Genomic DNA, 25,513 nt, shown 5'->3' with positions numbered 1-25,513 from the left:
CCATATTGAATCTTAACTCTAGCTAGTTTCTAAATAAATTAAATTATGAAATTCCAAGGACTAATCTCATTTTCTGCATGTGAAAAATTCCACTGCAAAAAGTATCAAACTCTTATTCTTTCAAGGTGCATACTCCAATACTGAGCAACAGCTATTTTCCTTTCCATTAATTCCACTCATAAAAACCCACTAGGTTTTGACTAAGCAGAAGAGAAATCTTTGTTAGAAAGTAAATAAAATTAGATCAATTAAAATGTGTGATGCATATAATTTTTTTTGTGGATGTTTACTTGGCATATGTACTAATTTTTAAGCTAATTCCTGATACTATTGTTTTGACTTTGGAGAAGCTGGAATTTGTTACATAACTCACGATATGGTGTGATTGAGTTTGTAGTGGTAATGAGCTCTCAGAAGATTTAAGCCTATAAATATTTTTCAAAATAAAAGTAGAGATATGACAATTTTAAAGAACATAAAATGCAGTTGGATCAGTTAGTATCTGCAAAAAGAAATCTCAAAAGAATAGTAATCAAAATCTCAGAAACAAATATATATGGGCAAAAATCTGATTAAATACATTAACTAAAGCCGGTTTCATTAAATACTAAGGTTAAATGAATAGTTGGATTACATATGGCATTATAAGCTCATATTGCAGCCTGGTTTCAGGCTGGTTTTTCATCCCACTTTTCAGGATGTCATCACAGAACAGAGAAGAGTGAAGGAACATACTTTCATAGCATAATGATTTTTATATTTGACTGTTACAGCTCCACCTAAGGCAGAAGGAGCTTCCATCTCAGCAGCCACCTGGAAGCAGAGAAATCTTGGCTGCTCTCTAGAGCTTATGTAGAGGACAAGAACTGAAGCAGAAAAGAACATGGTGAGGGCTCTCTAATAGTGCCTCAACTTATTTTTTGGGGTTTTTTTGGAACCCAAAGTTCTTAGAAATCTCTGTAAAGCCCCAAGCTGTTCATTGACTCATCTATCTCAGCTGAAGTGAAGAAATACCTGTGAAAGCAGAAGTTTAAACTACTGGATGCCCAGGGTGTCTCAAAATCCTGCTTTAAGAGATTAGAGGTAGACCAAGGCAAGATAAAATGCTTCTTCAACCAACTTGATTAACAGAAACCTGTGCAGACTCATCCTATGAGATCTAGGCACAGAAAACCCATGAATAGGGGATCCTTAAACAAAAACTCAAAAACTTCCAAACCTCTCCAAATCCAAACAAATAAAAAATGGGTCCAAGTCATGAGCCAAAAAGGTCACTATTTTTAAATCTGCCTCAATAGAAGCAATGTAGGAAATGAACTTGACCTTTATTATCAAAAAAGAGAACATTTCGTAACAACTTAAAAAAAAATAATCCAACATTACCATACATTCCACTTCAGGCACCAGGTAATCTCAGGTTTCCCAATGCCTTAGTCCATGCAGAGAGAACTTCCAGGGGCTAATTTAGAATTTGCATGGGTTTATCCTTTGAAGCTGTTCCCTCTCCCTGATCTCTCACAACAGCTTTGGGTGACCAAGTTTCTAATACAGCACATGGCTAAATGCCCACAGATGTTGGACGGTGTTCAAAATGCAATTCAGTTAACAAGCACACTAAAGTCCTCCAATGGTAATAACTACTCCTTTGCCCACAAACTTGCAAATCCCTCATTTTCTGAAGATTACTGTTTTTTTAAGACTGTGGAAAAAAAGTTGACACCACTCACTTGAAATTATTCTATGCTGCCTTTTAAAGAAAGGATACTAGAAAGAAAACAAATAGCTTAACACACTTTCACATATCCCTATGTAGTTGTCTAATAACATAAATGTACTTCAATCTTTAATTTGATCTTATAAGTAATGGCAAAAGAACTGCTTGGCAGTATCTTTTATTTTTTATAAGATATTTAAGTACACACTTTATTCCCATTAAAATAACTATTTATGTGCACTAGGACTAAATCACAGCCTACTAAATTCCATTGTCTTTTGCTAACTTCAGAAACTGAATCAAACCCTGAACCTCATAACTATTAGAGAGCTCCTAATCTTCAAGTACAGGGACATCAGTTCAAAAGTATTCAACCCAGAAATGTAGCCAGTAAACTCAAAGTGGGGCTACAGATATCAAAATTATGACTGCTAGCAGGAAAAAACCTGATATTGCCAATTTACAGTTTGCATAGCCAACATTACATATACAGAGATAAGAAGTACACTTCCACATTTATGTTTGTTTTTTTTTAACTAGAATTCCAAGGATATATTACAGCTGTAATTCACCACCTGAATATCCAAAGTAGGTCTCCAGACCAGTAGTGACACACCTGAATTAAGAAAGCCTGTCACTGTCTTCATGGTACCTACCTTATATTTGATCACAGCACTTATTTCAAGTTCCAACAGAAAATGAAGGTAGTTTGTGATGATGCACAAGTTAACAGCAAATTCGTTACCTAGTAAAGGCACTAACAGGTGAAGCACTAATAATGAAGTGGCTGTTGCAACACAGAACTAAGCATGGTTAAAATCCTTCCAAGAAACTTCATTCAGGCTCTCCCAGAGATGCACCCTGCCCCAGCCACCTGCCTAGAAATACCCCATTAGTTATCCTAAACAGGGGTTCAAGAACAGGTGTCCTCTGATAAATTCAAGATACTGCTTTCTAAACTTCCCTTCCCACTGTAAACCTTAACTAAAAGGTTGTTGAAAATTACAGAAGCAAAACAAAAGGAGTTTCTTTGGGTGTCCACTTTCTGTAGCAATTATTATGGCTTTATATATACACATTGAGCAATGCAGCAGTTTTGGGGTTTGTGGTTTTTTGTTTGTTTTCCATAAATAAGAAGAGAATTACACCAGCTCTCACTACCATGTCCATGACTTCTCCAAAACTAGTTTCTTGCATATTTCAAGTTTCTGGCTGGTGCCCATGCTTCCCAAAGAGGGAATTAGTCTGACCTGGTCTGCCCTCTGTACATGACACTGCAGCTGCATTCACAGGCTGAGAAGGGGACTCAATGGCTCTAAGGAGCATTTTATAGAGCAGAAGTGTTTTGTGTTTTGTATGAAGTGCTACAGGTTTTTTTAAGTAGAGCCTCTTAGGGAATGAAAGAAGGAGGACAAATGCCCATGGAAGAACTTCCACACCAGAGCTACTCTGGCCTGAAATTTTGAAGCAGCTCTAATTTGCTCAGCAGGCTGCTGCACAGCCTGGTAGAGTGAATTAGAGGTAGAGGACCTTAAGGTTGGCCATTACCCTCCACCCACCTACACCATCTCTGTGCTTCTCAGAAGGCAAAAACCAAAAATCCCTCCTAAAAGTTTTTTTCTGGCCAATGATACAAAATGATGTACACCAAAGATGCACCTAACACACTTCTATAACATGCCACACAAAACAGCATTCCATCTGGCTATTTTTACAGGGACAAGAAAAGAAACTGAAGTTGCAAGTTCTGTCTAACCATGCCCAATACCCCAAGGTGTTTCACCACACTTACCCACACCTGCTTCCCAGTTTGAAACAACAGCGTGTCCTAGCACCATTTGCACATGTGAAGTTCTTTGGGACTCACAAGGAGAATCTCTCACAAGGAGTTTGAGGAAGCTGATCCCTTTGGCACACTCTGAAAGCTTGAGTTTTGTGCAAGGTGCAGCAGGTGCGTCTGTCTAAAAATTGCACTTAGTAGAGGGGGTCAGTGACCACTCTTTATGTATGGCCTGCTATCTGAATGCTTTCCTTGGAAATGGGCATCTGTTATCTCAGAGGAGTTTCTATCACAAGTTCAAAACCACTCAGTGAGTCTCAGCAGCCACCCAATGATCAGAGTGTCTTGCTTCACACCAGGCAGCTACCCAGCATCTCGGTGCCAAGAGGCCAGCCATGAGTGCAGTCATGCTGGCTCACTGGATCTGGCCCTTAGCAGCTTGTTGCCCTTTTTCCCCACTTTGTTGCCCTTTTTCCCACTTTGTTGCCACAAAGATCAAGCCCTTGATCTTTAACCCAAAAGTATAGCCACAAGTAAAGACTTGAGACTTGTATTGCGGATGGTGGCTCCACATTTTGTTTCTTTCTACGTGTAGATCTGACATAAGTCTGCAGACTGGGACAAAAACATGGATTGCACTCTGTTTCCACATAAGTGCAAGCCCAGAGCAACTACTGACCTTATACACTTATTTGTGATATAAAACTGAGTAAGTAAGAGAACATAAGCCAAAATAACTCTTAGATTTTTAGATTTAGCTTCTTTAGTTTATGACTTTTATAATCCTTAACAGATCAGAAAAGCCACATATTTTTGAAATTCAAAGTGTATTTCAGGTTTAGCGTGCTCGGTCGAGGAAATGTGCATTTATATTTAATTATAAAATAAATTATCTTTGTTCCTAAATACACTGCTTGAAAGCTTTTCTTTTCCTGTTAGCAATATTGCCAAATCTTATTTCCATCTTCAAACAGAACTTTTACTGTTTTATTTAAACTTTTGGAGGCACAATTCAAACTTCCACATATGTTTCTATACAAAACCCAGCAATGACAAAAAACTCTAAAAAATTAAATATTTCTTCCAGAGCCAGAAAGGTCATTTGGACTGAGATGCCCAAAATTACTGACCAGATTTGGCTCACTAGAATAATTCCTTCTGCACATAGCTACAGCTTCCTCCATCCAGTGCTCTTCTTCAGATACTTCAAGATGTAAATAAGGGCAAGCTGGGGCTGCATGAATTACTCACACAGCTTGCTCCCTGTCATAACATTTATGGAAAGATCACAGCTCCTCTCTCTCTTAAATAGAAACAGGCAAGCCATGATAATACCTGCTCTGGTTTACTGATCTATGACAGATGAACATACACTCACATAAAAGCAGCATGTGTGCTTGTGCAAGGACAATTAAAGACAAGAAGGACATGTAAGAGGCAGCACACACCCTCCAATCATACGATGAGATACATAATCATTAAAATTAGGAGAGAACTGTGTTACTCGCTGATTAGCATAATAGGGCTGAAATAATGTTTGGATGCACCACTTGAAAGAAACTGAATGCTATTACCAGCTGTCTCAACAAGAAATAACTACATTTTGGTCTTGTATGATCATACCTCATTAATAGCCTACTTTCTCTTCACAAGTTGCTCTAATCAGATCACCCCACTTCAAAATGCAAAGATGATCTGGCAAGCGAACAGTAAAAGTCAAGAAAAACAAGCCACAACCCCACTGTTTCTGTATGAGAGCTGTAAAACAAAAATAACATGAATAGCAGCACAAAAATAATTATACACTATTTATTACAAAATCAGAACTGTTTAAAATCTAGAAAAGCAATTGAATAACAGAGTAAAGGGGGTGGAGAGGAGATTTCCACCTCCCTTCCAAGACTTAATTACACGATGCAATAAACTCATTTCTGTGGAGGCAACAGCTACAAGCAGCCACAACAAAGGAATTCAACAAACTTGGGAGGGTGTATGTATAACTGGATAATAAACTTGGTGGGCTACTTACCCTGGCTCAGGCCTTATCTGCTGCCTGACAGAAACCAAAGGATAAAACTGGAAAAAAATCATCTCCACTTCAGATGCCATCTTTCAGTATTATCATCACAAGCAGATGAAATACTAACCCAGACTTCATCAGGGTATTTCCAAGGCATACTCATCATACCAGAGAGGATTTTGGCATGCTATACTATACATGTTGGTACAAAGGTCTTCTGCTTGGAGAGCCAGAGACACCAAAGGAAGTTACTCCAACCTCTTGCTTGCAATAGCCATTTTCACCTACGTTATCTCAGCACTGGATCAAACATCTTGAAATATAAGGGCTCCTATCTTAGAGCATCTAAACTTAAGGACCAGAATAGATATTAAAGTCATCATTTCCCTTGACAATTTTTTTCCAAAGATTAGTCATTCTCACAGTTCAGCACAAAAAAAGCCCACACCAAAGTCTTTGACTTCAGTTTTATGCCTTCTACCATGTTACATTTTCTCTTTTCCAAAGATTTCCACGTGGTTTCCCAGTCATCTTTTGATTAGAAACTCTTTAAGCTCTTACTAGAAGTTATTTCCCTCTATTATGCATCTCTTACCCTCAATCCAGTTTTTCAATACAAGTTCATCTGTAGAAATCGAAATTGGAGACAGTAGCTCAGTCCCTGCCTTACTAAGTGCCACATGCAGAAGAGGGAATGGGGCTACAACTCACCGTTGTTCCCTTTTTTATTCATAAGCTTCTTATGATCCTGTCTCATTGACAACACTGGAATGTAGAAATTACTTCTTACTGGGGGTTTTAAATTAATCTTCTAGAACTATTTCATATTTAGTCTTCTATGCAACAAGTATATTCAATCTTAAATACTAGAAGTTAAATCACAGTTTTAGTTCAACTATCATGAGTTTAAAGTTTCATTATTTTGCTTTGCTGGAGTCATGAATTTTCACACTTGGGAGTGCTGGCATTTTACTGCAGCAGGTAAAGAAAGGTTCTGAATGTGACATAGCAGATAACAACCACACAGGAAGCTCTTCTGCAGCAGTAATGTACATTTATTTATAGTTCTCCCTATTTTTATAGACCACTTTACAAAACACTTAAAATTTATTAATAAGGACATTTTACACTAGCATGGTAGGACAGTTGAACCATTCTTCAAATTACAGTTTCTAGGCATTCAAGAATACATTTTCTACAATGCTTTGTTTCTGTCAATGCTCATTAGCAATCATAAACATGAATCATAAACAGGGTCAGGATTACCAAGTTGAATAAAATCAAGGTACTGCAATGGATCTGAGATAAGAGTTTTAATTGATTCATTTTTGGCTTCCTTTCTAATGAAATTTAACAGCCTTTTGCCATAAAAACATGAATGGGAAGTATTGGGAGCTGCATTCATTTTTTCTTATTTTTCATGTTTTCTATGAAACTATCACTTGGAGGGCTGAGGCAAGAACTGCACTTCACCTACTAGTCAGCTGGGTTTTATTGCAATTGCAGTCTAGTGAAAGCAACTTTTTTTTCTGTTTAAAGCAGAGAGATGCATTAAACTACATAGTTTGGGGCAAATATGACAAAAAAATGAAGTAGAAGAAACATTTCTGACTCGGATGCAATGAGTGTGAGAGAGGTGACTCGGGTCTCACAGCTTATTGATCTGCAATTTGAGTCTCTCCTCACTATTTAACAGAGTCAGCATCCTACTTTCACTGGGGACAGAGTTCACTCCTTAGCAGCTGGTACAGGTTGTGTTTTGGATTTGGTATGAGACTGACATGGAAAACACTCTATGTTGCTGGGCAGTGCTTAGCCTAAGCCAAGGACTTTCTATCTTCCCTTGCTCTCCCAGCAAACAGGTGCACAAGAGGCTGGGAGGGAGCACAGCCACAACAGCTGACCCAAAGTGGCCAAAGGGATATTCCATACCAGAAAACATCCCAAATGGTGTAGAAACTGAGAGGAGCCAATCACTGCTCGAGGATGGGCTGGGCAGCAGGTGGGAAGTAATCTGTGTTGTGCATCACTTGTCTCTCTTTGGTTTTAGTCCTCTCTTTCTTTCTCCTTTCCATTAGAATTATTGCTGTTATTACAATTCAAGAGTTCAATTATTCAACTGTTCCTATCTCAACCCATGAGTTTTACCTTTCTTTTTCCAGATTCTCCTCCCCATCCCACTAGGAGCTGGGGGCAGTGGGGATTGAGTAGCTGTGCGGTACTTAGTTGGCGGCTGGGGTTAATCCATGACACAGTATGAAAGTTTTAGGCATAGTGTAAAAATAGGCAGCTAAGTAAATACCAGTTTTTCAGACTATTTTAATTTTAAAACTGCTTTTGGATTCTATATTTTCTAAATTGCAACTACCTATGGGAAAGAAAACCATAAAAATAGAAGAGATTAATTCACGGGAAAAAAATAGAGTAATTTTAATTCAGCTATAGCAGAATTGTTAGCTGACAGTTTTAAATACACATTTAAAATGTATTCTTATTTTCAAGTTATTTAAAGAATCAATATATATATAGATATAGAGACGTATTGTGAATGTGCATGTGTGTGTTTGTGTGTCTATACATAAAAGGGTGGGAACAGCATGATTATATTCTATAGCTAGATCTAAACTAAGCAACAGCATCCGGATACAGAACAATACCTTAAAATAAAACTATATGATCTCAGGAAATTCCATACTAAAATTATCTCTCCTTTAATTCCACTGTATTAGCAGTGAATGGGAATCAAGACAACAGCTGGTGCTAAGAATCAGATTCATTGATCTATATACAGATTTATTTTTTAAAAAAAATCAAACATGCTAGACTCTCTCAGCATAGAAAGTGTTATACAGTGTTCCTATTAACCTTAGTTTCTGAATACATGTTACTGGAGCAGTAGGAATAAATTGAATAGCAGTTCCCATCTCTCCATTGCTGCTTTACTTTATCCCTTTCACCTTCTCCTTGAGTTACTTGTTACGTACCACTCAGCACCAACAAAAAACACCAAGCAAATGTTCAATACTTGAGAAACCTGAGCTTGATCTGTGGACAAAAGATTCCAATACTTCAGAAAAATTCCTCAGCAATTTCACCAAAGAGACTATGGAAAACATTAAATGCAACTGAAAAGAGTTGCTCTAGTTACACAGGATAAATGTGCAAGTACACAGTTATATTCCCCCTCAATCAGCCTGCCCATTTAATCAAGGTAACTTTTGAAAACTGAAATTTGTGAATGTACTTTGAAACTGCAGTTACCAAGGCCACACCATGTCTTCTTCATAGCAGCCAGCCTCTGTCTTGTAGCTACAGCACAAGAGCAGACAGCGTGACTCAGCTGCTTAAATTTTGAGCAGCTAAGGCACAATAATCACAGATGTTTCCCAAAGAATTACTGCTTCCTTCAAGGCATTTTCTGCTCTAGGGCTATTTTTTCATAGGACTTTGCAAAGTGAAAAGAAAACAGGCCCTCACAGCTGGGTTAACAGTACCACTGTGATCTAAGTTATTGATCAACAAATGTCCCAGACTATCACAAAAAACCCCACATTCACTCTTTCTATTCCCAACTGCTTATTCATGCCCTCCCACAAATTCTTGTCTCCTGGGTAGACACAGGCACACATGAAGCCAAGAAGTAAACTAGACTGGAAAAAAAAAAAAAAAAAATCAGTTCAACCAAGTACTCTTTACCTCTCACCCCTTCCCCCCAGGCAAGCTGTGGCTCGGATCAGGTTCCCAACTCAGTTCCCCACATACTCCCACTGGCACTCAGGAAGGGACAGTGCAGGTGACAAAAAGGCAAGTGAGCTATGACAACACCATTTGGGCTATCAGCATCAAACCATGCAGGTGCTGGCAGTTAACTTCAGCTGGAACACCTCCAGTTTTTCCACTCTCAAGACCTTGTTTCTACCTGTTTATTCAAAGGTTTTGACAGACTTTAACCTGAAGCTTGATTTCCCACTGAGGAGCTGTCCTAATGTCTGTTTCTTGTCCACATTAATATAGTGCAGACTCCCCACTGAAGATCTGCAGCACCTTAAACTGACAGGAAAGTATGGTATGGAAAGATGAGAAAAGAAATAAAAAATGAAGGGTGTCTTAGGGGCACACTTTTAAAATCTCCAGCAAAATTTAGCCAATAAATAAGCATCACAGCTTATGAATTTCCAGTAGACTTTGGCAGATTGCACTGCTAAAACACAAAAAAGGTTTAAGGAACAATCAGTGTATATTACCTGCTGAGCAGGTATGGCTTTGGTCTGCAGCAGGTCATGAAGCAACAGCAGTGAGAAACATGAACTTCAGTGTAAAGAAACACAAAACAGAAAAGGCTCAGTCTGTCCTGAGAATAAAATGAGAAAAAGAAAGGACACAAGGAAGAGATCTGAACTTTGCAACTGAAACCTGGATCTCAAAGAAGAGAGTGGGAGAAACAGGAAAAGAAAGCTGTGATCTGAAGCTAGTGAGGGAGATGGGGGAAGAGACACACTCCATAAGGGACACGGGTTGGCACTAATTTGCTATGCAGAGAAAAAGTAGAAAAGGAATCAAAGAGCTGTGGCAGGCTGATGTAACCTCATTGCCATTTATTCACAAAAGAAAGGGCAATTAAAAATTATAACGGGAGTGTGGATGCTAAATCTGAACCAGAGTGCCTGTAGTTATTACAGGCCCCATAGCTCTCAGGCCTGACTGAAGCTAGCCTGGGAAATTCATGAGAAGGAATTAAAACAATTCTCAGAGATACTAAACAGCCTTGCAGGTGTTGTTTTGCAACCTGTTGTTTCTCCTTGCAGGAGACAGTCAGGGGGGGCAAGTGCCCCTGACCAATGATAGTGATGTAGTACTTCGTTAACCAATAAGAGTTTCCTTTCTGTACTTTTCCACGTATCTGTCTATAAGACAGGGCTGAAGCAATAAACTGGGAATTCTCGTGTCGTGACTCCCATGAGAGTCCATGGTCGTTCCTTTCTAGCCGTTCCCAATCAAAACGACACGGGAGAAAGAGGAGAAGGGAGACATCAGATTATTTCATAGTTTGATGAAGATGAGAAGCAAGATGTGGAGAAAACGGTGAGAAACTAGAGACAGATTTAAAACACAGGAACTGCTCAAGAACACAGGTCAAAGAAGATTAAAGAACAGAAGCCTGCTGTCCCCTCAACTATTTTACTATTTACAGTAAATAGTAAAGCAGCCTTGAATGAGCAAAAAACACCCAAAAGTCTTAAGACACACAGGCTTCTATCTCTTCAGCTGGAACAGCTTATGGATCAACTCAGAGTCCTTAAATTAGGTTCAACATGTAATTCATGGGCTGAAATGATGGTGCTAAGTGGAAGCACTTAGGCTGGTGCTTCTTCCCAGCCCAGTTCTTCTACAGTAGAAGGCTGTAGGCCATCCTCTAGATTTGGACAATACAGCTTCAGGCATTTTTGTTTATCTTTTCAAAGTCCCTAAACATCAGGTAACTCCAACAAGTATCAGAAGTATATTAGAAAAAACATTAAACACTACAAAAAAACATTTAACATTAGCACAGTCCAAATTCTGAATGCTTTATTTTTACTGAAGTAACAAGATGTAGTGTTTATATTCATATACTTTATACTTTTGTGACTGCAATGCCTGTCAGCACTACCAGATTTATCTTGGCTCTAGTCTAACATATTATTTATGTGGAGTGACAGCAAGGCATTGATAATAAATCTTCATATCATAGTAAGAGAAAGATTCCCAGACACCAAACTTGTGTCACTGGAAGTCCAAGTACAAAGTAAAAGACAATATTTATATGTCCTTCTGGTAATTTAGTTATTTCTACAGAAATAATTCACTCAACATAAACAACCCACCAATGGACATTCTTGCAAATTGTCAATGCAAGTTTATCTGCTCATGAACTACATGGAATTTGTTGCAAAAATTAACCTGTTTACCATTATATCATTAGGCAGATCACTTTCTTGCTACACAGAACACAACCACAGTTACTATCCAATCACAAAGAAACCTGAGTTGGTGCTTCATAGTTGTTTCTGAGCCATGTTCTGCAGGAAGCATAGCTGACTAATTAAATTAGCAATCAGTCCAGTATTACCAGCCCTCCACTTCAATATTGCTGAATCCTATATGTATGTAACGAGGGGGGAAAAAAAAGCTAAATCAGCAAAATTAGTTTGGCTAATAAGAACCTTATTACCTACACAGATTAAATAAAGAAGACAATTTTATTAGATTAATCTGTTCACATTGGTAGTCATGGTTCACGAGGATGAGTTTGTGAAACACTGCATCTAGGTACACAACTACTCTTAATTTTGCTACACAGTAAAGCAAGATCAGCCACTGGAAGAAATTTACCTGAAGTGCTCATAAGTGAACTGTTGCACAGTTACTGTAAATCCAGCATAAATCCATGCTGCTACCATAAGGAGTACTTCCCTCCCCACTACAAGCTTCCCAATGCATGTAGAGAGAGGAGAAAGAACTAGGAGAACAGGGACAGGCTTCTGGCTAGAGCACCTTTTCTGCCAAAGTACAGTTACTTTCCACAGCTCACATGCAACACAGTTCCTTGTTACTCACAGATATTATCTTCTTCAACAACTAGGGCAGGAATAGTCAATTACACCTTTGTATCAGTTTTGTTTACAGAGCATAATTATACTAGAAAACTAATGTATTTTAGACAACTTGAGTAAAAACACTGCAAACTCAGTAAGAAAAAATAATTGAATAAAACAATTTGTCCTTCCAAGGTACAGCTCTGTATATTGTAGTGACCTTAAAGAGGGTAGTAGAAACTTGTCAAACTGTTGTGATCTTTGCTGGCTACAGTCAGAGAGGTTGTGGGGTTTTCTTCTTTGTTTTCTTTCAATCTTCTACAAGACTTTGAAGCCATTGCTGCAGTCCAGCTAAAGTATATCAGAGTATCAGGATGCTGGTAGCAAAACTAATTCTGATTTTATGAAAGCAGATGGGAAAATTGGTAAGCAATAGATTGGAGCAGTTCTGCATGAAATTCAGTTACTTTACTTGAAACATGAATTTCAGTTACTTTAAGGATTACCAAAGTCACTATTTCCATTTTTCTTTCATTTATTAATTCTGTTTTTCTTTTAAGATTGCTACTGAGGTATCAGTGCAAGTTTTGTAAGATAAGCAATTAATTTTGCAACTTAGTAAAACTTTGCACTTTAAATTTTTCACTACTGCACTAACTCAAAGTGAAAAGGAAATTCCCATTCTGATTAAATTAATTACCTAATGAACACAATCTACTCTGGTTCAGAAAAAGCTTTTTTAATAGATTTCTCATTAGGCAGTTTAAAGATTAAAAAAAAATATATGTACAGTGATGATGATAATTTAAGTCTTTACAAGAATACATATTAAATAGTCTAAATTAGGGGCTTTATGACCCCTAATACACATACCAATGTTTTTGAGGAAGAACAAAATCAAAACTAAATACAATTTTAATTGTTTTCACAATTGTAATAAAATATGCGGAACAAAACCAGAAATCAGTAGGTTGGCACAAATATGAAAAAATATTTAAAATTTAAAAATGTTATTGTCCAGAAGAACTTCAATTTTATTCAACATATCACTTGTTAGATAATATCTCTATTATAACAAAAAGGCTTTAAACAAATACACCTCAATGGGACCTTCGGCCAGATGCATAAATTTCTCAAATACAGCAGAACATGGTACTTTTCTAGTGAAGAAGAAGGAAAAAGTGTCCCAATACCACAAAACAGAAGGAACAACCAATGCAAGGATAAAAAAAATAAAAAAATAAAATTCTAACCCCAGTAGACTTAATCTTCTTCAGAAGAGTACCAATATTTCTAAAGGGGTAACACTCAATGTCTGCTAAAGCTCACATTATAAAATCTTTATCTGAAGGGCTTCTCTTAATTCCCTTATCTTCTCCCTCCTCCTAGAAGATGAGAACAGGGAATTAAGGGAAATTTGTGACCCAACTCCACCACCTTCCTCTAAATACCCTTTCAACTGTTCCTGTACTTTTCTATGGAGTAGGGCATTAAGAGAAAGGCCCTCCTGGATTGCCCCTGTACTCAGCACCACACTACTGTTTATCAAATGGCATTTGGAAGATGCAATTTCCTACAAATAAATCCCTAATAAGGGTTTCAGGAACCATAAACACCTCAAAAGAGCTATAGATTTTAATTCTGACCTAGAGGGAAAATATTTCCCCAAGATAGCAAAAGCCACAGGCAGACAGCAACTAAAGAGACACCACACATGTAATAAAGGTCCAAAGATGAAAATAGAATCAGTTTCTTAAGCATAAGGGTGAGAGAAATCTGCCAATGCACTCAGTCATTCTGACTGGCCCAAATATAAAAACGAATGAAATTTTTATTTGACTGAAATACAGAAATAAATAATTAAATGACCCATTTATGTTGTGGGTTTTTTTTGTTTTTTTTTAGTTTGGTCTTCAAAAATTTAAGGACATATATCCCAGACCCTCAAATTAAATCCCCTTTTTTTCTCAAGTGCTGAAAATAACTTCTGTGCCTATGTAACACACAAGGTTCAAATTAAAAATCTTAATAATATTAATCAACATTAACTGTAGAATAAGTCTCTACACACATTGCAAGTCAACAAAATCAAAGACATTCCACTGCCCCCAAACCAGCACCATCCTGGCCTGATGTAGCTCAGAATCTACTAACTGCTCACAGCATCTTCAGTATGAAAACAGACCACACTTATCACAAGACATCTTTAAAGAGACACTGAAGAGGCAGAGGCATGTCTTCTAATATCCTCAATCCAACAGCTGTGCATGTTAGGTGAGTAGGAGGGAAGGGAACTGCAGAAACTGATTAAGTCCAAATATTCTCCTTAAACAGAAAAGCACGTGCTGCTGACATGACAAAGGCCACTTTGCCTAGGCAAACCATTGCTTTGCCCCAGTGGGGTATTTCCTATATTCTTATGCTTAAGGCTAGGCTTGACATTTATCTAAAAATTTGCAAGCATGGGCAGGTTTTAAAATTTGCTTGGTCATATGCACCTAATTAGTGCACATAACCAAGCCCTCACAAATCTTGCCTGACAGTAACATCTTACTGTTAGCAGGCACAAACAGCCTTTGCAAGATTGCTGACATATCTCGCATATCACACTGAGACCACATCTCATTTTTAATGAAAAATCATTAAGGACATTAAATATACAGCTTATGGTTTATAACTCAAAAGATAGCTAGTTCCATTAAATCTCTTACTGTGCACATGTGGCAGGCAGAAAAACACATTAAAAGCATAATGAACACAAAAGTTTAAATAATCATACATCATCTTGAAAAAGGCCCCTAAGAACAGCTTTTATGTGAATTTTGAGGAAGTAGTAATAACTATGAAATGCCTTCCCCCATCCTGTTCTTCAGTATAAATATGGGTAGTTCTTTAAAGGAGGCATTTTAATCATACTCATGTCTGACATGTTACAAAATACTGGCATATCAAGACACACTTTTAAAAACAAATACACAAGTGGAATTACTAGGAAAGAGAACAAAACATCATTGTGTCCCTACACACATATGCTGTGTACCACACATGGAATCCTGTGTGCACTCCTGGCTCTCCCCTCTGCATGCTCTGCACTCTTAAAGAGATTTAAGAAGGTATGAATTCAGGTGATCAAAGGTAAAGAACAGTTTTATTTCAAAAAGCAGCTTACATAGGTGAAAGATCTTTAGTCTGAAAAAGAACAGTGAAGAGGGGGACTCAATAAACCAAAAGCGGTATGGACAGAATTGCTCCCTGCCTTGTCCAGAGGAGGGACTCTGGAAGTTTCATATTCAATAAGCAGGTGTCAGAACCAATCCTTTTAATTGTCTTGAGCCTTTGTTTGGTTTTTTTGAATTTACTATTTTGTACAGTAAACAGAACATCCACTTAAAGGCATACTTGTTGATACAGAAAAGTTTTGATGTGAAAAGCTTCTGTGAGCCCAACGAGCACCTGGAGAAAAATCAACTGAAAGCTATTAAAGAAATCGAAATAACACACACACACACACACACACCATCATTTAAGGCAAGGAAGTCCACAAGCTGCTGCCAACAGCCTGTCAGCATGTAGTGACACTTTTCCATTTCTCTGCTCTGAAGGAGGTTGTCAAGCAGATCCTGTAATTTGGCAGGGCCTTGGATGGTAAGGGCATAAATAAAAAGAAAAGAAGGCCAGCCAAAAAATGCTAAGAGGTACTGCAAGACCAGAAGAGTGCTTGTAGCCAGGTGCATGTTGCCATGGCTGCCCTTTCACAAACATGATGAGTTTGGGGATCCTGCAAATGCCTTCTGCTGAGTTTTCTAACAAAAGTCCCCAGCTGGCCAAGGAGTGAGCAGCAGGTACATGTTGACACACCAGGTATTTATCCTGAATGTGGTCTGTGGGATGCAAGGGTGAAGGAACAACGTGGAATAGAAATATCCCAAAACATTTCCATGAGGTGGTTTGAGGACAAATCAGCTGGATATTGTGCAACAAGCTCCCTACAAGTGAATCAGTCAGGGCAGCTCACGTGATTGAGGATAAAAAAAAGAAACGTTTTGGGGCAGGACTCATTGAGTGCTGTCTTCTTACAGGAATAGACATGGCTGTGGCTAAAGGGCAGCCTTCACCTGGAAGGAGCTGGGGAGAAGGGTGTGTCAGGGGGAAGATGGGACAGATCATTTCTCATGATGCACTCTGTGTGAGGTTTCCAACATCACTCTGCAATCATCCTCTGCTACATCAGTGGGACACAGGGTGTAAATTCAGTGGCTGTGCATCATGGGCTCTCCAACAAGGTTGTTGAGAACGGCATATAGGGCTAATCAGGCATTTTGTCTGACCAGCTAGACATATTCTTCTACTCTTGCATGACTTCAATACTCTATATATATATATGGAATGAGCCAACTAATCATGGAGTAAAGCAGCAACTTACAGGCTCAAAGTGAAAACAGAGATCATTCATCTGTCATACGAGATGAGGATTTGAAAATTTCATTAATTTTCTGAAACTGCTAGCTAAGATATTCAAAGAGATTCATTACTACAAAGAGTCTTTTTATGCTGTTAATCCAGATTAGTAGTGACTGTTCAATTTAGAGTTTGCCTAAATCTTTAGTTCTACCTGATGCAATAGAACAGCCTAATTCTTCCTTCCTTTGAAGCATGGCCCTGCCCTCTGAAAATTCTTCTCTGCTCCTTCCCCTACTTCCTGTTCCAAATTCATGGTTCATTGTGCTTTTACTGCTTTACAGCCCATCCACAGACATTTCAAAAAGGAAAGTACTTCAGAGCTCCTCTACAGATTTTTACTCCTTTATTTGTTTTTAGTGATTTGATCACCTGCTGGTCCAGCCAAAAGGAGAAAAAAAAAATCATTAATCTTAAAAATCTTCATAATTTTCATAACTGATAATCAGAGATAAATCAGCAGCTCTTCTTGGATAAAAAAGCATTTTATCACAGAAGACTTTACAACTTTTAGTTGTACAGGCTGCCTTTCATCTGACTTGAGCACCACAATCTTGGAGAGAGCCATAACTGTAGGCAGCCCTTTATCAACCAATTTGCCACTCTAGGTGGTCTGATCTCAGTCTGAGTCCAGCTGTTAATTTAAACTACCTCCCTCGGCACACAAACATTGAACCCCTCTCAAGAGGGGACATTCTCACGTGCCCAGTACTATTAACATGGCATTCCTGGCAGCTGAAACAAATTGCACTGAGGTAGCCAGGAGCTGCTCACCTGCTGGGCTCTGCTGAGCAACAAAAGCAGCCCAGACCATTCCAAACCAAGTGTTCAAAAAAGTTCTCATCTCTCAGAGTGTGCCTGGGAACACAAGGCAGAAGGCACAAACTCAGCATCACTGACACACCAGCAAGCAAAGAAACCCTTGGAGAATTGGATTTTGAGCCTCCTGCTTCTGTTGGCTGGCAGTTTAGACAAAGCTAAACTTTACAAAGGACACATGCCAATACCCACCGTATTGGGCCTCACGTCAGTGGGACTTTTAGCAGCTATTAATGTTCTCCTGAAAGCTGTGCCCTGCGGGTTGCACAACAAGATTGTGGTATTTTTAAATGAACCAACATTTTGCCCTTCTCTAACCAGCCAGAAAAACATCCAACTGGAAAGTCAAAGTAATTGTCCTTTCTGGAAAAAAAATATTCTCCATATTTACTAAATCTACTGCGCAAGCCTGCTTATTAACAAGATCATCTCATTTCCTCCAAATCACAAATATTTCAGTACTAATGAATTAAAGGAGGTAAAACTAAAAAACATCCTTGTGGCAGAGATACTGAATGCTTAACGTGAATATTTAAACATTTATAAGTCAAATGAAACAAAGTAAATTGTTGTATTTGTGCTGCAGCAGCGCTCTGTCCATTATGCAAGATGTGCTGGAGAGAGGGTGGGGTGAAGAGGAAGTCCCTAGGCTCTGTTTTAATTTGGAAACATCTGTCCCTAGGGAAGGGACCAACGTCAATAAGGCATCATCTCACAAGTTTATTTTGTATTTTCCTTTCACAGTTAACTGCACTGCTGATCTAACCATAAGTAGCAATTCTATAAAAATAATACTAATATCTCCACCAAGACTCTTGATATTATTATTTTTCCAGGCAAATTATGTTTCTGTCAAGTGCATCTGTGGGTAGTTAAAAATATGTAGAACTGGAATGATTTAAGTTCCTTATTTCTAGGAAGAAATAGGGGTGGTATATTCTAAGTAATAGTGAGTGTGGGATTAAGCAGAGATTCTCTCCTTAGCAGCACACCAAATAAAGAATTATCCTTTTAGGAGTACAAGCACTGTCCTTGACTTCCAGTGAAACTTATTATAGTTTCACCATAGCCTCCAACTCACAGCAGTCACAAAGCTGTCACATAGTGTGCAACACCTCACAGTTGTTAGTCGAGAAGAACAACAGGTCAAGACTGGTAAATTCACAAGGCTCCAAAGGCAACATTTTAAAAGAAAATAGATTACTTAAAAAAATAATTTAAAAAAATAAATAAATTAAAAACCCACAAAATCAAACAACAAAACAAAAAAAAATTACCAAAAAAACCCCACCAAAACCCTTTCAGAATTACTTCCAACACCTGAGGCAAGAAACGCTCTCTTTTTTTTTTTCCTTAGGGAACAAAGAAAACCAAAGAGACTTCTCCTTAAGCAGATTGGAGAGTTTACCCACCAGCTTTAACTTTCTCTCTCTCCCTCTGAAAAAAATACACCCATGAAGCAAACTAACTAGCCCTCCAAACATTTCATTGTCTACACAAACATGAGTAAGTTGAGCAGATAAGGTGTAAAGCCTCACTTGGCCAGTTTTTCTCTTGGCTCTAAATACTGTAACTGATGCCACAAGTACATTCTAGACAGCTGGAGCAGTTCACCACAAATACATTTGGCCAGCTGAATTTGGCAGTTGAAGTAAGTTGAAGGACAACAACAGTAGTTTTGCTTCTTTTAAACAATCTCAAATAGAACATAATATTTCAGTTGGAAGACACCTACACCAATCATCTAGGCCAGCTGCCTGACCACTTCAGGGCTGACCAAAAGATAGAGCATGTTGTTACAAGCATTGTCCAAATGCCTCCAAAACACTGACAAGCTCAGGGCATCAACCACTTCTCTGAGAAGACTGTTCCAGTGTTTAAACATCCTCTCAGTAAAAAATGCTTCCTAATATCCAGTCTAGACTTCCACTGGTGCAATTTTAACCACTCCCATGCATCCAACCACTGCACCTGAGGGAGAAGAGATCAGCACCTCTCTCTCAACTTTTTCTCCCCAGAGAGCTGAGAGAGCAGTGAAGTCACCCCTCAGACTCCTCTCCAAGCTAGACAGAGTCCTCAGCTGCTCTCCATTCCTTCCAGCTCCATCACCAGCTCTATTGCCCTCTGGCTGCATCCAAGGGGATGTATTCATTCTGGGGCTCAGAACTGCACACAGAACTCAGGGTGAGGCCACAACAATGCTAAATACAGCATGAGAGCAGGGTATCTACTGTTTCTAAAAATCTTAGAAATGTTAGAGGTTTCCACACATGCTTGTGTTGGAGCGGGTTACTATGGGGAAAAATATTAGTAAATAGCCAATTGTTGTATCTGTTCTCAGAAGCTAACCCTACTGCTTAATTCCTCTCTTCTTTCTTTCTCAACAGAACACAACTATTGAGTAAGGAAAATCAAAGAATTTAACCATAAAATGGTGTAAAGGACTTTGTTCTTCATGATTCCCTAAATTACTTATTTCTCAGTGCTGCCACAAGAAGGTAGGAGAAGTAACACAGGTGATGTCACACTTTACATCAGACAGAAATACATGTGTCATTTGCTTCCCAACAAATGTTATCTTCTGTCATCTCCTTCCAAAAACTCTCATATTATTCGCCAGAATTTTCCCTTGTCCAATATAAAAAATCCTGCTCAGTTCAGTAAGGAACAAGTTATAAAATGCCTTCAACAGTCTTTAAGCTGTGTTATCAAGGTATCAGAACTGAGTAGATAAAGTCATTACGTTGACAATATGAAGCAATACAGGGTTTAGGGTGACAGCAGTGTCAGGTAACTAATGTCATTAACTTCCCCAGGCAATCATTTGTCATTGAAGGTAACCATAATCAAGATCCCCAAAGTTAGCTGCAGATGATATATGGCCTTCATAACTAAATGAAGAATGATAACATACTCATCTACACTCAGTAAAGACCACAATATAAAGACTCAAAATACACCAAGTGCTATTATTTTTTTTCCTTCTAATCAGAAGTTTTCCACCATGTTTTCTCCTCCTCCCCCAAACACCATTTCTCTTGATTACTTTGCTAAAAAGGAACTTCTTACTAGAATATCTATTCCTTCCATTGACAACTACAGTCTCTAAATACTTACAAGAAGTTATAGCTATCTTAGACAAGTCAGGAAATGTCAAAAGAAAAAACCCAACAAACTGCTACTGAGCTAAAAGGATTAATTTATGAAGATTACAATGGAAGAATAGAAGAATAAATGACTTACAGTGTAGCTATTTCCTAACTAAAATCTGAAATCCTTCAAAGAGGGAGAGCAACACAATTATTGTCACCAAAAGAACTTCTGGAGACAGATAAACACAAAAGACAAACAAGCTGAAAAATTCAACAAACAATTGTCCACGCTCCTGTAAGTTATCAATGCTTTAAATTAAAATGCTGGTGCAATTTATTCAGCCATTAATGTCTTTGAAGTAGATACACATTTACATGGAGGGGAATTTGGTATTAAATTATCACTCTAAACAGGACTAAGGTGAAATTTAAAAAGTAATAAACATTTATAATAGATTACAAAAACAATCATACCTATCCTACTCACTGAGCAAAGTTCAGTACTTTACCAAACAAAACTCCTAAGATGCAACTTAGTCTTTGAAAGAGCTTGCAGCTTTCTAGGGACAATCTTGCTCAGAATTTCTTATAACTCATTCTACAAAAAGTTGTAACTTTTTTTTTTTTTTTTTTTTTCATTAAACAGGATATTACATTTGATAGGAAACCAGTGTGACTTTAGTTGGATTCCCTTTTTCCAAGAAATTTTTTTAGTGAATCACTGACCACATCCAAAAAAGAGAAGCTGAACACAAGGTTTTCAACAGACTTTCTATCCTGGATACAGGGTATGAATGAGAGAATATTATTACCATCCTCCTCAGCTACAACAGTCTGAAGTCAAAGTCCTGGTTTGTTTTTACTAAAATAAGTCAATACAAATCCTTGAAAAGCGGGCAAGACTTTGAATACACACAACCTAAGTGAGCATAAAAATAATGCTTTTGATGAGATTTATGCCTTCTGTATGCCTCTAACACTGCAGTTAAAATGACCTCCACAGTTTTTTATAACCTTCATAAATGCATGGGATTGCTGCTGACAAACAGCTGAAGTCCCTCCCAGGCACACCAGAATGCCTACACTAGACACCCAGGAATGCACTCCAAGAACTAGAAAGTGCAGTGAGCTCTTTGAGCTTAGTACTGTGCTTTCCTCACACAAAAGGCTAGACCAAAGTTTATTATCTATGTTTGCAGAAACATTGCTTAGTCTTTAAAATAATTACCACTGCCAATGCTCATCCTGTTGCATCTGCTACAAATAATGTTTCTTTAAAAAAACAGCATCTTTTTGTGTTCACGTGTCTGAAAGAGAGTGGTTACACACATACACACAAGAAAATCTGCATCAGACTAAACAGCAGCAGGAGGAAAAAATAACTTTCTCCCTACATGCTCAATTTAGCACTGCTCAAGTACAGGGAGCGAGGTGTGCGCTGGTTTTCAGAACAGACAAGGCAGCCCCATCTCTCATCTGTGCATGGGACACAGAGTAAGGCATTTGATAACTCACTGGTGACCATAAAACTGATGGGTTTGAGATTATGCCATGAAGGTACAGTGACAGCAGGAAACCTGGGAAACTGACATTCTGCTTTTCCTCACACTCCCACTAACTAACAGTATAGAACTCTCTTAGCCATCACTAAGCAGCACTGTATCATTAGGTCAGATTCCAAATAATTTTATAATAATAAAATTAAAAGGTGTATCTCAGGTAGCATCCAAGAAAAAATGCAGCTCAAGTAAGCACGTGTATTTACATTGCAAAAAACCCCAAATCACACAATCTCAGCACGAACTGTTCTGTACTTTATTGCTGTCTGTGTAAAAAGGCCCCAGCAAAATTTTTAGGGATGCACTTTAGAACAGACAAATACATTTTCATTTGCTGTTCCCATTCTAATACAAAACTAAGAATCTTTGCACATAGTTTTAAACCTTTTTGAACTACATGGGACAATTGACCAATACTGTTTTTGCATAGCCACATAATTCTAAAGACTTTGCAACAAAATGATGGTGCAGCTATGGCAAATCCCACCAGCTGTGCAGTTTTGTTCCAGGTATTGTTACCATAATATTCCTGCTATTGTTATCTCATTGCCATTAATAAAGTCTAGGTACCTGCTACCGCCACATCTTCATTTCAATAACCTAAGAAGTTTAATTCCCGCATAGAATGCCCACGTAGTTCCTTCAGTACATTTTTAAACTTTCTGCAAACAAACAATAAGAAATTGTTTATATTTTTTAAATAATACTCTCCCAGGTAGACAGTGCATACTCACCCAACATCCCCTATTCAAAATTAACCTAAAGAACAAAAGCCAGAGACCAAACATAAGAATTATTAAAACACTCAAAGGCAGTACAATCAGCTAAAGTTTCAAGCCACCGGTGTGGTAAGACAGCTCACCCTCCCCTTGCTGCAGCTGCTCCGAGCATCCCTGCGGGGCGGCGGGTCCCTGCCAAAGGGCGTGAAATGTGGGCCAGGAGGGCTGATTGCCAGGGCCCTCCTTGAGCAGAGAGGCACGTGAAGCACAGCCTGCCTTCCGCAACAAGGCAGCCGGGCGGAGAGAGGGGGCCGGGGTTGCGCTCCTGCCCCGCCGGCAGGGCCGGGGTGTGGCTGCCAGGGGGTCAGCTCCTCGGGACAGCCCCCTGCGCTGCAGGAAATCCGCGAGGGGTGATTTACGGGCAGGGTTCATTCCCAAACCACTGAGCTGACACTTCAGCTGAAAAGTATTAATCTGGGCCCTGGAAGCTTGTTAAATAACGAACTTTAGCCTTAGGCTAAAAAAAAAAAAAAAAAAAGTAGGGGTGGGGGGGTAGGGGTGGAGAGGGATGAGGCAGTGTTGCACAAGCTTATCAGTGCCCACTTGCTGCAGAACATGCCCTTGCAAGAGCTGTATATGAAGAACTACTACTATTTATATCTGTAACACTTCCAAGTCGCTGCAAATCACTAGACAAGTTTAATACGTGACAATTACCTGCTTAAAAACACAATACCCCTATTTTCTGGACAGCTTTTCCTCCTATGCTGGAGGAGCCTCAACTTCATTCACACTTTTTAAAGTGTTTTCTAAAGCTCTTAAAATAGGAGTGGAGAGAAATAAATACATTGTATTAAGAGCTGACCCAAAGGCCTGCATGACTTGCGCTTAGGCATCAGTTTAACATGCAGCAGCATGGCATCTTGATGGGAAGTAAAAACATAACATCTATGAACTTCTTTGAAGTTAACAAAGTTCAAGCAGATGACTTTATACTGACAATACAATCGTATTTTCCTTGAAACAATTATTTGCAGTTTACTTATTTAATCCTTTCATAATTACTTAAGATACTCATCTCAACATTCACAGAAACAAATATGTGCAGTACTCACTCAAACAGTTCCAACAAAAGCAACAAACTCACAGCTAAAGACTTCCAACATGACTAAGTCTGCTTGGATCCAGAGTCTTTCTCCACTTACTACTCAGCAGTAGTCAGGCACAAAAACGTTTTCCTATTAACGTAATTGCTTAACACATGCTATCCCACTGCCTGGTCTCTTGACCTTTCCTTCCTTTGCTTTGCTGACAGTTCCTCTTTTTCCAGGGAGCACTTGCACTATACACAATGCGCTACAGTGGCAGCTCCCAAAGACTTCGAGGTTTCTTCGAGAAACAGAGTAACTTTCCACACCATATGTATGGGAATGCAAAGCATACCTCCTAGGGTACCTTCCCTATCAACTGTTCTACCTCAGCAGTCTAAGTACACAAAATATGTGCTGTGCTCCAGTCTGGATTCTTTCTACTTTTCCAGCATAAGCTGTTCTGAGGCTTTACAACTCAAACACCAGTTTCACCCAGTAAATAACTGACTTACAGTCATGGGTTGGAAGGAGTTGAGGTATTTTTACCCTCCACTAAGTTTTGACTTTTTTTTTTCTTTTTTCTTTTTTTTTTCTTTTTTTTTTTTTTAATTTCTATTAATAGTCTAAGAGGTAAGAGTGGCTAGCTGAATTGGTTTTGTGTTCCTACTTTTAAGTATGAAAAACACTTTATAGACTTCTAAGCAATACAATCACTGACAGCGTATTAGCCCTAAGAATATTGCAATGTAAGCATTCAGCTGTAGTTAAAACATTTTAAGTGAGACTAGAGTATAATCAGTCAACTTTTCCATGCAGATTACTATTTGAAAAGCACGAAAGTCTGCCTTCTGTGTACAATGTATGGTGTACAACAGTGTGCATACCTGAAGTGCAGCTAATGTGTACTATCAAAACTTGACTTCCCACGTAGTTACAGTAAAATCTCCCAAACTTTTAATCAGTAAAGCAAACAGCATAGGGGGGAAAAAAATCAGAATATTAGTTTAAATTTAATCCACACAACTCCCTCCCTGACCCACAGTGAAATGAATAATGAATGAGCTAGGTCATGATTGCTTTCAATAAGTATGTCAGAAATCTTCAAAACAATGAGATGAGGGTAAGACAGACATCAAAGGTCTTCCTAACAATGCCACATGCTTATACAACCACACACTATGCATCTTTTTTACGCATCAGCATACCAGGAACTGCATAACCACAAGTACCAAAGGTACTTGAGTTTTATGTTACGAAACTTAATGTGCAAACAAAAAATTAACCGAGAATTTTAAGTATTTGTGTCTGGAATCCGAGAATTTAAGCCCAACCTTCGCCATGCGTCTGGGCAGAACTAAGGTTTTCAGACTGGAGTGTCACCTTACACCTCCCGTCAACTCTGTCACGCAGCAGCAGCTCACCCAAAGCGTCAGTAACTCCAAGAGGCTTTTCAACAAATGGAAAGTCTAGGGTTTTGTTGTCATCGTCCTCCCACGCCTCCCTGGCCGCTTCGCTCTTGTGCCCAGCTGCTCCCCTGAGCGTTTCTCAGCCCGCCCTCCCTCGGCGCTCCGCAGCTCCGGACCCCGCTCGGAGGCGCCCGCGGGGCGCGCCCCAGCTGCCAGGGCCGGCAGCAGCCGCAGCCCGAGGCCCGCTGCCCCCGGCCGGTCCCCGCTGCACGGCGGGAGC

The 25,513-nt window shown here is 38.9% G+C and overlaps 1 protein-coding gene across 10 annotated transcripts in view; it reads right to left on the bottom strand.

The window, feature by feature from the left end:
• The window catches only part of VEGFC (vascular endothelial growth factor C), a 104,421-nt gene that overhangs the window by 42,666 nt on the left and 36,242 nt on the right, over window positions 1-25,513 (bottom strand). The window contains exons 1-2 of one of the 10 annotated variants that reach the window (XM_086891614.1): window positions 22,880-23,148; window positions 22,752-22,776 (exon numbers count right to left, since the gene is read on the bottom strand). The exons of 5 other annotated variants lie outside the window; for them this stretch is intronic. In XM_086891614.1, coding sequence (XP_086747740.1) covers window positions 22,752-22,776; window positions 22,880-22,908 — 54 coding nt within the window. In that variant the 5' untranslated portion in view covers window positions 22,909-23,148. Of the gene's footprint in view, window positions 1-22,587; window positions 22,680-22,751; window positions 22,777-22,879; window positions 23,205-25,158; window positions 25,471-25,513 lie in introns of those variants that run through there. 4 more of the 10 variants (XM_086891616.1, XM_023925004.2, XM_086891617.1 and 1 more) reach the window with 4 other exon arrangements.

The sequence above is a fragment of the Cyanistes caeruleus genome, chromosome 5 (assembly GCF_971803275.1).
Source record: "Cyanistes caeruleus chromosome 5, bCyaCae1.hap1.1, whole genome shotgun sequence".
Taxonomy (NCBI): Eukaryota; Metazoa; Chordata; class Aves; order Passeriformes; family Paridae; genus Cyanistes; species Cyanistes caeruleus.
The sequence above is the reverse complement of the archived record's forward strand: the minus strand, read 5'-3'. Positions and strand labels throughout refer to the sequence as shown.